Source organism: Brienomyrus brachyistius, unplaced genomic scaffold (genome assembly GCF_023856365.1).
Source record: "Brienomyrus brachyistius isolate T26 unplaced genomic scaffold, BBRACH_0.4 scaffold73, whole genome shotgun sequence".
Classification (NCBI taxonomy): domain Eukaryota; kingdom Metazoa; phylum Chordata; class Actinopteri; order Osteoglossiformes; family Mormyridae; genus Brienomyrus; species Brienomyrus brachyistius.
In genome coordinates, this window is record NW_026042348.1 from 579,512 (window position 1) to 595,586 (window position 16,075).

General features: G+C 40.3%; 1 protein-coding gene across 15 annotated transcripts in view; it reads right to left on the bottom strand.

Annotated features, from left to right (window-relative positions):
- LOC125726500 (NACHT, LRR and PYD domains-containing protein 3-like) overlaps positions 1-15,853 on the bottom strand; it is a 40,770-nt gene extending 24,917 nt beyond the window's left edge. For 11 of the 15 annotated variants that reach the window (XR_007388200.1, XM_049002874.1, XM_049002872.1 and 8 more), the window contains exons 1-8: positions 14,310-14,334; positions 12,645-12,829; positions 10,751-10,864; positions 10,108-10,221; positions 8,263-8,376; positions 4,454-4,517; positions 4,042-4,270; positions 1,710-3,420 (exon numbers count right to left, since the gene is read on the bottom strand). Coding sequence is in view for 14 of the 15 variants with exons in the window: in XM_049002874.1 (XP_048858831.1) it covers positions 1,710-3,420; positions 4,042-4,270; positions 4,454-4,517; positions 8,263-8,376; positions 10,108-10,221; positions 10,751-10,824 (2,306 nt within the window). In the remaining variant the exon portion in view is untranslated. Of the gene's footprint in view, positions 1-1,709; positions 3,421-4,041; positions 4,271-4,453; positions 4,518-8,262; positions 8,377-10,107; positions 10,222-10,750; positions 10,865-12,634; positions 12,830-14,309; positions 14,335-15,716 lie in introns of those variants that run through there. The other 4 variants (XM_049002866.1, XM_049002867.1, XM_049002868.1 and 1 more) reach the window with 4 other exon arrangements.
- Positions 15,854-16,075: the final 222 nt, after the last annotated feature.

Consider the following 16,075-nt stretch of genomic DNA (forward strand, 5'->3'; position numbering starts at 1 on the left):
TCGTTTACATTACCTGGTGACGCAGCTCGCTGGACGAGCCTTCAAACCCAGGTTACTAAGCGATACTGGTAACTAGTGAATCCCATGTAAGTCTCACATTCACTGACTCACGGGGATTTGCAATTGAGTTTGGAGGAACCAACCATTCAGCATAACAATTAAGGAATAAACATCATTAAATAATGATTAATTCAAATGTAATTAATTTCAAAACATATTGGTGGAGATATTAAAATTTACCTGAGCTAAATATTCCTACAATGGTGTCCCTCAGGGATCAGTGCTGGGCCCACTACTGTACACTGTATATATTGGTCACATTATCAGAAATCATGGTGTTGGGTTTCATTGTTTTGCTGATGATACACAGTTATATATATCTGATGCATCACAGCTCTCGGTTAGAAAACTGTCGACTAGATATCTGGTGCTGGAAGGCAAATAATTTCTTTATGTTAAACACAGAAAAACAGAAGTACTGTTAACTGGTCTGAAGGCGGTTCGAAATAAGTTTGACAACCTCAAGCTTGGTGGTCTTCCTACCCAACTTGACACAGTGGTCGGAGATCTTGGTGTTCTGGTTGATTCAGATTTATGTTTCGATGCTCACATAAAAAGCATCACTAAAGCTGTGTTCTATCATGTACGGAACCTCGCCAAGCTTCGGAAGATGCTCTCCTTTCATGAAGCGGAAACACTAACACCTTTATAACTTCCAGGCTAGATACTGAGGAACTTCGTTATATGGAGTCACACAAACCACCTGCAACTCAACACCTCAAAGACCAAGGAACTGGTTGTGGATTCGGGAGGTCCAGAGAAGGTCCACTGCCGGTTCAGATAGAGGGGGAGGAGGTGGAGGTGGTTAACAAATACAAGTATCTCGGGCTGTGGGTGGACAACAAACTGGACTGGTAATGCAACACAGAGCACCTGTATAAAAAAGCCCAAAGCCGACTGTACTTCCTCAGGAGACTGAGGTCTTTTATCTCTGCAGGAAGCTCCTGAGGATGTTTTACCAGTCAGTGGTTGCTGGAGTACTTTTCTATGCTGTGGTGTGTTGGGGGAGCAGCACAGCAAAGAAGGACTCATCCAGGCTGGAAAAACTGATCAGGAAGGCTAGCTCTGTGGTCGGCACGAAGCTGGACACTATGGCGACAGTGGCAGAGAAAAGGACACAAAAAAAATTGCTGGACATTATGGACAATGCTGGGCATCCTCTGCACACGGCCATAAACAACCAGAGGAGTCTGTTCTGTGACAGGTTGCTTCTCCCAAAGACAAGAACCAACAGACTTAAAAACATCAGTTTTTAAATGACAGCAGTCATCCGGAAGCTCCCAGCTCTGGGCTCCATCACATGAACACGCCTGCTGACAATAACACTCACATACCACTTATACACCCTGTGGATAAAGAGCCCTCACTGTTTCTATAGCAGGTTAGGATGCTGTGCCGTGATCAGGAGGCAGACTGGATGGGAATGGAAACGTAGTAACAAACAAAAAGTGACATCACTACCTTCAGTCATTATAATGTCTGTGGTCAAGATTAGCTACTGCTATACAAACAGCTATAGCTGTGATTATCAAAATAAAACTCACATATTAATCCATGAGGAGAAATATATAATATATATTACACATTTCAAACAATATTCATGTATTACTACCAGACCAGACATGATTTCCCATCCCCACGTCACTTACAGAGCCGTCCTGGAGTTCTTGACCACAGGCAGCAGCCTGCAGTGCTCTTCATCTGATCTGATGTATTTCTTCAGGTCAAACACATCCAGCTCCTCATCTGACATCAGCATCACAAAGGCCAGAGCTGAGTACTGTGCAGGTGAGAGGTCATCTGCTGAAATGTTTCCTGAATTCAGGTATCTTTGTACTTCCTCTACTAGAGAATTGTCACCCAATTCAGTCAGACAGTGGAACAGATTGATGGTCCTTTCTGGAGATAAATTCTCCTTTATTTTCCCCTTGATGTACTGGGCTGTATCCTTAATGATATGTGAGGTGATTCTTGTCGGCCCCAGTAGCCTTTGTAACAGAGTCTTACTGGAGTCTGTTGAGAGGCCCAGGAGGAAGCGGAGGTAGAGGTCCAAGTGTCCATTCTTGCTCTCTAATGCCTGATCCACTGCAGTCTTCAGCAGGTCAGCTGATAAGTTTGACAGAAACACATATAAAGCAGCGAGATACTCCTGGATGCTCAGATGCACAAAGCAGTACACCTTCTCCTGGTACAACCCATACTCCTCTTTAAAGACTTCTGTGCACACTCCAGAGTAAACTGAAGCTTCACTGACATCAATGCCATTCTCTGTCAGATCTTGCTCATAAAATATGAGATTGCCTTTCTCAAGGTTGTCAAAAGCAAGTTCACCAAGTGTCAAAAGGAATTCCTTGCTGTATTCTTTAAGCTTAGTTTCATGGTTTTTCATATACTTGTCATTTTTTACACTTGTCTGAAAGATCAGGAAGTGTGTGTACATTTCAGCCAGAGTCCTTGGAATTTCTCCCCTGTCAATCTCACTAAAAAGCCTCTTAAGCACAGTGGCTGAAATCCAGCAGAACACAGGTATGTGGCACATGATGAAGAGGCTCCTTGATGATTTCACATGTGTGATAATCCTGCTGGCCAGGCTCTGATCATCAAATCTCTTCTTGAAATACTCCTCCTTCTGGGCATCACTGAACCCTCGTATCTCTGTCACCTGGTGGACACACTTAGCAGGTATCTGATTGGCTGCTGCTGGCCGGGAGGTTATCCAGAGGAGAGCGGATGGGAGCAGATTCCCCTTAATGAGGTTAGTCAATAGCACATCCAGGGACGTTTTCTCTGTTACATCAAACCAGCTCTCATTGTTCTGAAAATCCAGAGGAAGGCGACACTCATCCAGACCATCAAAGATGAACAAGACTTTGGAGCTAAACAGGTCAGTGGATTGAAATGATTTCAGTTCTGGGACAAAGTGGTGAAGCAGTTCAATCAGACTGTATTCACCCTTAATCAAATTCAGGTCCCGGAAAGGAAGAGCAAATATGAAGTGAACATCCTGGTTTGCTTTTCCTTCTGCCCAGTCGAGAATAAATTTCTGCACAGAGACTGTTTTCCCAATACCTGCCACCCCTTTAGTGAGTACAGTTCTGATAGGTGTCTCACGCCCACATAAGGGTTTAAATATATCATTGCACTTGACTGTAGTATCTTCTGTTCGCCTTTTCTTGGATGCTGTTTCAATCTGTCTCACTTCATGTTCATCATTGACTGCTCCAGTCCCACCTTCAGTTATGTAGAGTTCTGTGTAAATCTCACTGAGAAGTGTTGGCTGTCTTTCCTTAGCTTTCCCTTCAAATACACACTCAAATTGCTTCTTAAGTTTACATTTGATTTCCTGCAGCATGAGCTGTCCTGAAAAGAAATGAGAGGAAAATGTACTAATTATCATCGTGATCCTGACCAGTAATGAATATTTTCCAAAAACACACTTCTTCACACATACATATCCAGATATTTCCCTGTCACTGTGAGTGTGAAACTGAAAGTTTTATCATGTGTATTTTACTGGAACACCGCATACAGGACCGTGAATAAGCCTTAGGCAGCCAAAGGAAATGTTTAAAGCCATTTATCTGGGTAGTAAGTGTATATCTGCTCAGAACCAAAAAAACACAAAACCCCTTTTCATTTCCCAAACCTCTCCTCAGGGGCACCACAGCCAGTCCATGTATTTGTTAAATTTCACCACCAGCTCACTTCATGAATTAATTTAATTAGTTTAAAAGCTCAATGAGATATTGATCAGCCACATCAGGTGTGTTAGTGGTCAAGTAAAAAAATACGTGGATATACTGCACGATTTCTGCAAATATTAGGGTGATTTTGGGAGAGGTTCTGAATTGGCAAACACACTTTGACATACATATTATAGTAGTTCTACACCAACATGAAGACCATTTAAACATCCTTTCCTTTGGTTTTACACAATTTTACACAATATTGTACATGTACATAATATTATAAAGTTCTTACTCTTGTCCAGCATGTCAGCAAGATCATTTTGCTTCATGGTCCTCAGGATGTACAGTGTGATCTTCAGAGCTACCTCTCTAACACTGGTCTTCTGCATCTGACCATCACAGTCCAGGTCATTGTCCTCCTCTAGCTGAGGCTCAGAGCATTCTGGGTAATTATTATCTAGGTGCCTCACAAACGTCTCCAGTTCCTCCTTTAGGAACTTCATGGCTTTTTCCTCTAGTGACTAAAATAAACAGTCAGAGTTAATTATTGCTACTTACACCAAACCTTTTCAGAGTTTTACTTGTGAATCATAGTTTAAAACATATTTTCTTTAAGATGATGAATTTATTATTATACAGCTGTATAAAATATAAACTAATTGACATAACAGCCAAGAAAACATATATCAGCAATAAATACAAACCTTCAATATGGATGATAAACCCGATTTATCATGTAGATCTGAACTGCAATCTTCCATTTGGTCTCTGTGAATTAGGCAGAAACATAAAGTCCTCAATTCATCTACACAAATGTAACAGAAAGACTGAAAAGTTCCCCATTAAAACTTCTGTTACTGCAGATAAAGAATAACACTGTGGTATATTACAACACCAATTCCAAAACGTTGGGACATTGTGCAAATTGTAAATAAAAACAGAATGTAATGATATGGAAATCTCATAAACGTGTATTATATTCATAACAAAGTATAGAAAACATATCAGATGTTTAAACTGAGACATTTTGCTATTTCATGAAAAATATTGGCTCATTTTGAATTTCATGACAGCAACACGTCTCAAAAAAGTTGCGATGGGGGCAATAGGAGGCTGGAAAAGTTAGTGGTACAAAAACCCAACAGCTGGAGGAAGAATTTGCAAATAATTAGGTCAATTAGCAACAGGTGAATAACATGACTGGGTATAAAAAGAGCATCTTAGAGCTGCAGTGTCTCTCTGAAGTAAAGATGGGCAGAGGGTCACAATCCCCCTAATACTGCACTGACAAATAGTGGAGCAATTTCAGAAAGAAGTTCCTCAGTATAAAACTGCAAAGAGGTTGAATATTTCGTCATTTACAGCACATAATGTAATCAAAAGAATCTGAGAATCTGGAGAAATCTCTGTGAAAAACCAGACTAGATGCCTGTGATATTTTGGCCCTTAGGCAGCACTGCATCACAAACAGGCATGATTCTGTAATGGAATCACTAAATAGGCTCAGAAATATTTCCCAAAAACATTGTCAGTGAACACAATTCGCGCTGCCATGCACAGATGCCAGTTAAAACTCTATCATCCAAAGAAGAAGCCGTATATGAACATGATCCAGAATCACGACGTCGTCTCTGGGCCAAAGCTCATTTAAAATGGACTGCGGCTGAGTGAAAAACTGTTCTGTGGTCAGTCGGATCTAAATTTGAAATTCTCTTTGGAAACCCGGGACACCATGTCATCCGGACTAAAGAGGAGAAGGACCACCCAGCGTGTTATCAGCACTCAGTTCAAAAGCCAGCATCTCTGATGGTGTGGGGGTGCATTAGTACATATGGCAGGGGCAGCCAGCATATCTGTAAAGGCACCATCAGTGCTTGAAAGGTATATCCAGGTTCTAGAGCAACAGATGCTCCCATCCAGACGACGTCTCTTTCAGTGAAGACCTTGCATTTTCCAACATGACGATGCCAAACCACACACTGCATCAATTACAACATGAAGGATTCGTAGAAGAAGGGTCCGGGTACTGAACTGGCCTACCAGCGGTCCAGATCTTCCAGCTACTGAGAACATTTGGTGCATCATAAAATGAAAAATATGACACAGAAGATCTAGGACAGTTGAGCAACTAGAATCCTGTATCAGACAAGAATGGGACAACATTCCACTCCCAAAACTCAAACAACTGATCTCCTCAGTCCCCAGACATTTACAAACTGTTGGTAAAAGAAGAGGAGATGCCACACAGTGGTAAACATGGTCTTGTCCCAACTTTTTTGAGACGTGTTGCTGCTGCGACATTCAAAATTAACATATTTTTTCCTTAAAATTATGCATTTTCTCAATTTGAACATTTGATATGTTTTCTGTGTTCTGTTATGAATAAAATATAGGTTTATGAGATTTCCATATCATTGGATTCTGTTTTTATTTACAATTTGCAGAACGACCCAACATTTTTGGAATTGGGGTTGTAGTTTGGAAAGATGTATCTGCCATGTTAAGCTTTATTCACTGGGGCGGCTTCCTGATTCTCTCATGACAGCAGAAGAGAACCAGTGACATCAGGCTCCAGCACACAGAGACACAGCAGGCAGGAAGGACAGTTTTCTATGCAGCCCTTTGTACCCAGTGACATTTAGAGTCATTCACTTGATTAGCAGAGTAAATTTCAGCCTATCAGCTTGTTGCCCGCATCCCTGCCCCCCCGCTTCTGTACCAGCTGTTCCCCGGGCTCCCAGTAGCCGGGGCGATACTGCTGGCTAAAAATGCGAGACATTAAACGTGTCATCATCGTGCACCTATTCTCCATCCCAGTGGACATAATCTGATTGATGTAATCAGCGTGCGCCACTTCCTCTAGAATGTCCTACTGCAGGGAGCCCAACCTTTTTTAACTCAAGATCTACTTTTCAAGCGACTAATGTACCGAGATCTACCAGTTCAAACAGGGAGCCACAGCTATTACTCTTTTACTCTATCATTGCCTTTCTGCATAGTTAACATGCACACAGCAAATCCAGACAAATCCAGGTAATTCTCCAAATTGAAAAAGTGTAAATAAATGTACTTCTCCACCTTAGTGGGGCCGTTGGAACTGGGAAGATGCAGCTGGTAAAAACTGACTGCTGTGCCGCTGACTGACTTTTCAGTTCTGGCACTTTTCGGTTGCGTGTGGCTGTTTTACCAGGGAACTCGGTCTCCTAGCTTTTGTGCATCTACTGAGCCAGACCCAGCTAGGAGCCCAGTTTACTTTTATGTTATGGTCAGACCCAGAGAGACATGCATGCTAGTGGGCTGTAACACTGTTACCTCTCAGGGCTCTTTCTGTTACACCCCACAGGGGGGTACATTTCATGGCTTGCACTATAAATGTCGTGTCACACAGCTTCTAATGTCCTGAGGCCCCCAGAGCACTGACCCCACTGGCCCGGTCCATAACCCAGCTGAGGCTCCAGGGGGCGCTGTCTTGGAGCACCTTCAGCCACCGGCTCATTCCCCCACCGTGAGCTAAGAAGCGCTACTGGGGATCTTTCCTGCCTGCTGCCGTTAGACACCACAATGCCTGCTGTCGATGTGCAGCCCCCACAGCCAGCCTTAACGTCCCATTTTTAATGTGGTAAAAGCTGCTCTCTGTTTTTAATCATATAAATAACATACATTTCTATTTATATTTATTTCTTGAACAATATTGTATTTTCAAGGATTTTTTCATTATTCACTGTGTATTTCTTAAACTTGATATCCTGCAGAAATTTTGTTTACTTCTATAAATGTTTACTCACTTGCTCTATATCTGCTGTCTTTGCACGTTGTCTTTGTTTTACATTGTATGTTTGTATCTGTGCACTTTGCTGCTGAACGCAAGAGAATTTAACCCTGGGATCAACAAATCATCTTATTTTATATTCTGGGGATGAGAACCACTGCAGTGTCACATTAATTATGATCTGAATCAGCAAGTATTTAAACGTCACCTTTGGCAAAGAAACCAATAGTCTTTCTCTTTTTTGTCTGATGATAGTAGTTTATTGTTTAAACCACACAGTTTGATTAAACATGTTAAACTGAAGCCTTCGTCTGAGTACGATCTAATGAATTCATGAGAGTGAAATTATTTGTTATCAAAACAGAAACATCCGTCTCATGAGACGACAATCTATTGTTGAGTTATTCTTTAATGGACATGCAGGGGGAAACAGGCAAACCAGTTTTTTCCAGCTCTGTGCTGCAGACCGATATTTAAAATCCACTTTGCAATTAAATAACTTCCAATTCCAGCTCGCAGAAAGTCAGGTTTTACAGTAATCCTCATCCATTTACCTCAGATGTTATTTATATAGAATACAGACAAAACTTTTGTTGAAATTCTCAAGGTGATGGAATCTGTCAAAGTTAAAAATTGGTGTATTCATTGTAAATATGTTATTTCCTCATAGCTTGTATGTGTCTCTGTGCCATTTGACTGAGAGTCTGAATGTCATTAACAGTGTTTGTTTAAATGCACATTTACCTTTGATCTGTAGGAAAAGATCCCTCAAAGAATCTGATTCGTTGCTTCACTGACCAGTCACTCTTCATGGAAACACAGCTGGGTACAGGGGAGTCTGCTCTCTTCATCAGGACACTGTGGGCAGCGAGAGGAAACAAACCCTCATGGTATAAATATAATTCATACAATGGGGACGACATCACACTGCTGTTTAGCCTTCTGCTCTGCCTTCATGTACTTTGATATGCTGTGAAGCTCTTGATGTAAACAGACTTATTTACAGTCAGCTTTTAAGGAAATTGTCTCATCTAAAATTTAGATATTATATGAAACTTTTACAATCACCATTAAAAACCTCCACAACTAGACTTGACTGATGTTCCTTTTTACCTGTTTATATATGTTTTTGTTTGTTTGTTTAGTTTTGTTATGTGGCCATTTTGTATAGGGGGGATGGTCTGTTACTCACCTCTAGCATAAAAGAACTGGCTGATTGTGGAAGAAAAAGGCGAAGACAGAAGATGGCGAGGTCTTTTTATTAAGCTACACATATTAAAGTGCTGCCCACTGACCAGCCCTAGCTAGGAGCCCAGTTTACTTCTATGTTATGGCCTGACTATAGACCCAGAGAGACATGCATGCTAGTGGGCTGTAACACTGTTACCTCTCAGGGCTCTTTCTCTTACACCCCACCGGGGGGCGCATTTCATGGCTTGCACTATAAATGTCGTGTCACACAGCTTCTAATGTCCTGAGGCCCCCAGAGCACTGACCCCACTGGCCCGGTCCATAACCCAGCCGAGGCTCTAGGGGGCGCTATCTTGGAGCACCTTCAGCCACCGGCTCATTCCCCCTCCGTGAGCTAAGAAGCGCTACTGGGGATCTTTCCTGCCTGCTGCCGTTAGACACCACAATGCCTGCTGTCGATGTGTAGCCCCCACAGCCAGCCTTAATGTCCCATTTTTAATGTGGTAAAAGCTGCTCTCTGTTTTTAATCATATAAATAATATACATTTCTATTTATATTTATTTCTTGAACAATATTGTATTTTCAAGGATGTTTTCATTATTCACTATGTATTTCTTAAACTTGATATCCTGCAGAAATTTTGTTTACTTCTATAAATGTTTACTCACTTGCTCTATATCTGCTGTCTTTGCACGTTGTCTTTGTTTTACATTGTATGTTTGTATCTGTGCACTTTGCTGCTGAACGCAAGAGAATTTAACCCTGAGATCAACAAATCATCTTATTTTATATTCTGGAGATGAGAACCACTACAGTGTCACATTAATTATGATCTGAATCAGCAAGTATTCAAACGTCACCTTTGGCAAAGAAACCAATAGTCTTTCTCTTTTTTTGTCTGATGATAGTAGTTTATTGTTTAAACCACATAGTTTGATTAAACATGTTAAACTGAAGCCTTCGTCTGAGTACGATCTAATGAATTCATGAGAGTGAAATTATTTGTTATCAAAACAGAAACATCCGTCTCATGAGACGACAATCTATTGTTGAGTTATTCTTTAATGGACATGCAGGGGGAAAGAGGCAAACCAGTTTTTTCCAGCTCTGTGCTGCAGACCGAAATTTAAAATCCACTTTGCAATTAAATAACTTCCAATTCCAGCTCGCAGAAAGTCAGGTTTTACAGTAATCCTCATCCATTTACCTCAGATGTTATTTATATAGAATACAGACAAAACTTTTGTTTAAATTCTCAAGGTGGTGGAATCTGTTAAAGGTAAAAATTTGTGAATTCATTATAAATATGTTATTTCCTCATAGCTTGTATGTGTCTCTGTGCCATTTGACTGAGAGTCTGAATGTCATTAACAGTGTTTGTTTAAATTCACATTTACCTTTGATCAGTAGGAAAAGGTCCCTCTTTGAATTTGATTGATCGATGCATTGACCTGTCACTCTTCATGGAAACACAGTTGGGTACAGGTGAGCCTGCTCTCTTCATCAGGACACTGTGGGCAGCGAGAGGAAACAAACCCTCACGGTATAAATATAATTCATACAATGGGGACGACATCACACTGCTGTTTAGCCTTCTGCTCTGCCTTCATGTACTTTGATATGCTGTGAAGCTCTTCATGTAAACAGACTTATTTACAGTCAGCTTTTAAGTAAATTGTCTCATCTAAAATTTAGATATTATATGAAACTTTTACAATCACCATTAAAAACCTCCACAACTAGACTTGACTGATGTTCCTTTTTACCTGTTTATATATGTTTTTGTTTGTTTGTTTAGTTTTGTTATGGGGCGATTTTGTATAGGAGGGATGGTCTGTTGCTCGCCTCTAGTATAAAAGAACTGGCTGATTGTGGAAGAAGACGGTGAAGACAGAAGATGGCGAGGTCTTTTTATTAAGCTACACATATTAAAGTGCTGCCCACTGACCAGCCCTAGCTAGGAGCCCAGTTTACTTTTATGTTATGGTCTGACTATAGACCCAGAGAGACATGCATGCTAGTGGGCTGTAACACTGTTACCTCTCAGGGCTCTTTCTGTTACACCCCACAGGGGGACACATTTCAGCTCTTCTTTTTCCTCTCTTCTTGTCCATTATTGTGCCGATCCAGACCAGTTGATTCCTGCTGGGGCCTCTGTGAACATGAAGGGTTAACAGATACGTCCTACATATAATCTTTAAATTGTATTTCATAATACCATTGTGATTCTCCATCCATCCATTTTCCAAACCGCTTATCCTACTGGGTCACGGGGGGTCCGGAGCCCATGGCAATGGGCACGAGGCAGGGAACAACCCAGGATGGGGGGCCAGCCCATCGCAGGGCACACTCATACATCATTCATTCTCACACGCACTCCTATGGGCAATTCAGCAACTCCAATTAGCCTCCGATTAGATTCTCATTAGTCATTATTATGAAATGATATGTCACATAATGCAAATGGGACCACTTGAATAATTCTAACTGTACTGCTCAATAAAGAACAACTTTCCACATTGCATTGCCAAATTTAATTTTTCCCAGTGTTCGGTCGAACCACGCAACCGTCGGTGTGCGTTACAGTGGCACGTATCGACAAGTGAGCACAACGCGTCAGAACATCGGATCCTGCTCTTCCATTCCCACCTTGTCTGCACTCCATGTGCGCATCTATGTAATAATGTTCTTGCAGCGATCACGTGTAACTTATTTTTAAATTTACTCTGAAAAAACAGATGCTATTTTCTGATTGGCTGGTAGGTGGCTATTAACTCTGTATAACTCTGGACAGCTTTGAACTCGGCGGAAAACTCCGATTGGCTGCGCCTAGTCCGTTAATCCTATATAAGGGGATGCCGTGGTGGGGGGTTAATCCTTACTTCTCAGCGTGAGAACTGGTTGAAATGCGTGTGTCTCACCGTCGATGCGTGGTACCTGATAGCCCTGTTTTAGGAAGGGGCACCAAATATCCTGCATTTCAGGAAATTTTTCCCCCTCATATTTGGTCAGAGAAGTATGTGAGATGGCAGAAAGCCATTCAGATAAATAAATGACATATGAATAAACTACTGTTATTTGTACTGAGGTCCAGAGTCTCTCTGTGTCTTTTAGCAGGGGGAACCTATATTTTAGGCTTATGATAATGTTCCCTCTTCGAATACATGCACAAATGTATTTTTGATGACTGAAAAATTGATTTCTGTATCTGTGTGTTAACATAGAAAACCATGCATCACAATGTTTTAATAGAACTGGATTATGTCTGAATGCTCACAAAGACTTTGTTGTCAGCAGTAGTTCATAAATGTAAGAAGTAAGTTGCTACAATGAATTTATAATTAGATTAAGCAATATCACATTGATCATCACGCATGCCATGTACTTTGGTGAGATCTGTAATTCCCGGCATGTCTCGCAAGCACTCGTGTATATAACCCTGTGTCTGTGTAATTGTAAATAGCCCTTGTGTTGTTGCTGTTGTTGATATGGCTATACAGTAGTTGCCTTTTCGATCGTGGTATGTTTTCCCGTATCTTGTGTGTACCCTGCCCGATCCTCACATGTTCTTAGTTTGTATAACTCCCCCGCCGTAAGTCACCTTTCAGTTTGGCATCTGACCACCTTGTGTTTCCGTTTTGTATATTTAGTGGTGTTGCTCGTAGGGTGCCTGTTACAATCTTGTTACAATCCATTTCAGGACTAAAATAAAAAGTGTGATTCAGTCCTAGCAAGCAAGTACTCGCGATAACTGGGTCTAGTTAGAAACCGTCTAAATATAAAGTAGCGGATGACGTCATGATTTCGAATCAGCACTTGACGAGAGAACATGGGGGAACTGAATATCCTGAGTGTGACTGCTTATCATTTAGCACTGAATGAGTGCAGTGCGCGGGTGTGGAGGTGCCGTGAGTGATTGCTTACTATTACTAACCTCTGTGTTATGACCTGATCGTACGATCCTCTTGTGAGCCACTCCCCCTCATGTGATCATCCGAAGCCACCTCTGAGTATCCCCGGAGTTCGCTTTGCTGCCGCTGCCCCCTAGAGGAAGCTGGAGGCTCAGCTGCCTGCCGCTAAGTCTCTGGCTGGGACGTTCTTCACCCTCCAAGGCCTTTTCTGGAAGGTGATGGAGGTTTTAACAGTGAATGACTCCCCAGAGGCTGCCCAGTTGTACACACAGCTTCAAGGGGGGGTATGCAGCATTCGCCCCAACTTCACCACCACGTGAGCTAGACAAAATAGCAGAGAACCCTGCGTTTCAGGGACTTTGTGGGGGTTCTGGGACAGTTAACCCCAGAGATGGAGTGCAGTGTAGCGCTGAGGTACCGGCAGGCAGCGCAGCAGGTTGGACTGATGCTAGCCTTGTAAATAGTTCTCCATGGCCGCATGCATTGCAATGTCAAGTATAGTGTTAAATATTAATCGGTGTGTGTATGTGTGTGTGTGTGTGCCCACCATACGTGTTAGGAGTATGTGCATCAACGAGCACAGTGGGCAGTATGAGTGCGTTGTGAGTACGACTGACATGGGTGCAATAAAGGATATCTTGTGGTTGAGACCAGAATTATCTCAGTCTCATTAATAAGCAGCATGGCTCCGTGACCCACACTGCTCAAGAAATATATTGTTAAACTCTTTTTTCCCAACTGACCGGGTAAGCTGCAGTTTTACAGGCTATTATGAAAGTGACTGTAGGAATTAAGATATCTTTCGGATAGTCATGCAGATTACTGTGGTTACAACACGCAGTATCTTTTACACTGTCTTTGGAGTTGGCTTAGAGTAAAAGGCAGGTAAAATGGACTATTCTGTTTTTATATATTGTATATTAAAATAAACTGATTTGTGTTCATTATAATTGCGCTCTGGGGTAATGGATTTTCACAACGTCAGTTTTGCATATTTACAAAGAAAAATATAAATATGGTTGATATTTAATAGTTAACTCATTTCTAGAATAGGACCTATAAGTTATTATATGAATATGGATGCTGAAATCCGTCTGCACATTTACTGTACATGAGAACCCCAAGCCGAATATTTACACCCCGATGCCAATGTTCCTTGAAAAAATCAACCACAGGTAAACTTCACCTATATCCCCGGATCTTTAAATTGCTGGAAACTGTTCCAGCCAAATGCGTGTCAAAAAACTTTGTTTAGTAGGACTTCTCACAAAACCAATAAATTAACCAGTTATTGGGGTGTGTTACATTTTGCACGCTATTGAGATGTAGCTTACATATATTTGTTGGACAAACTACCTTCGACCGCCTCCATTTTTATAGACGATTATGAAAGTGAAAGAATTTAAAAAGCATTTCATATAACTACACAGATCACGGAAGTAAAACGTAAATTTTAAGTACGTTTGGGATTTACTAGTTGTATAATTACTGTAATAAGGTCTTATATTAAAGGTTTCGAAATCCTTTTAAATGAGTTCCGTGGGTATAACGTGATTCAACAACGGAATCAAACAGTTCCGCAAAAAAAGCCTCAAAAATTAAAAAAAAAAAAAGGAAAGAATACGAAATATGGGGTTTACTAGCTACAGTTTGCACGGTATATAGGTCTATTTGTTTAAGAAATTCACCTTTTCCAAACGACCCTCGAAAGCTAGTTTTACAGACAACTGCGAAAATGAAAGGAGTTCAAAGCATTTTATATAGTCGCACAGGTAATGATAGCCACACAACTGTTCATGAATATTTAATATCGCAGCAATTCTCATTTCAGGGTTACCGTACAGTTATTGACTTAAAATGCTGTGCTATAGCCTAATATAGACATAAAACAATTACATCGCTTAAAAGTAAAACTACAGTCAAATACATTCTTCTATTTTGTATGTGATCTTTTAAAATAAACTGATTTGCGTGAATTATAACAGGGCTCCGGGGTAATGGATGTAATTCAAACGTCTGTTTTCCTACTTTACAATGAAAAAATGCTAGAAAGAGTTCATATATTAATACAGATGTTGAAATCTTTTTACTCATCTTTATGAATTCCGCAGGAATGTCGCGGTCGGTGAACAAGAGTAAAGACCAATTCCAGCCAAAGACGTTTCAACAAAACATGGATCAGCTGGACACAAAACCACTAAATAAACGAGTTATATTGGATTTCTTACATTTTGCACGCTACTGAAATATACAAATATTTGTATAAAAAACTCGGCTTCCCCAAACCACATTCGTCCGCCGTAGTTTTTACAGAGTTGAGGAAGTAATAGTTCAAAAGCATTTTACATAGTCACACGGATAACGAAGGTTAAAGGTAAAATATAAGTACATCTGGAATTTAACAATATTATTATACAATTACTAAAATAACTGCTATTATTAATACAGATGTTGATATCTTTTTACACATCTTTATGAATTCCCCAGGAATGTGATGTTCTCTAATCATTTTATATCTAAGGAACTTATGTAGATGCGTAGGATTTCAAAATCTGCATTAATAATAGAACCTATTTTAGCAATTGTATAATAATATTGTTAAATTCCAAATGTACTTATATTTTACCTTTAACCTCCGTTATCCGTGTGACTGTAAAATACAAAGACGTTTCAACAAAACATGGATCAACTGGACACAAAACTACTAAATGAACGAGTTATATTGGATTTCTTACATTTTGCACGCTACTGAAATATACAAATATCTGTATAAAAAACTCGGCCTCTCCAAACCACATTCGACCGCCGTAGTTTTTACAAACAGTTGTGGAAGTAAAAGTTCAAAAGCATTTTACAGTCACACGGATAACGGAGGTTAAAGGTAAAATATAAGTACATTTGGAATTTAACAATATTATTATACAATTGCTAAAATAGGTTCTATTATTAATGCAGATTTTGAAATCCTACACATCTACATAAGTTCCTTAGATATAAAATGATTAGAGAACATCACTGACAGTTCCGCGAGAACTTAAAAAATTTGAGAAAAAATTACAGAATGACAAAATTAACGAGTTATGGGGTTTACTAACCTACAGTTTATACGGTGTATAAGTCAATTTCTTTAACAAGCTCACCTTTTCCGAACGACCCTCGAAAGCTGCAGTTTTACAGTCATATGCGGAAATGAAAGTAGGAGCATTTTATATAGTCGCACAGGTAATGGTGGCCGCACCTTAGTTCATGAATATATAATACTGCGGCAATTCTCATTTCAGGGTTACAGTGCAGTTGTTGTTATATATCCTAATTTATGCATACAAGTAGTTACATCTTAACGACTACGGTCAAATCACGCGCGCTTAACGTAACATTACGATATCAAATGGCAAATAATACTAATAATAATAATAATAAGAAGAAAATGGCTCAGTATTTACTGTCATATCTA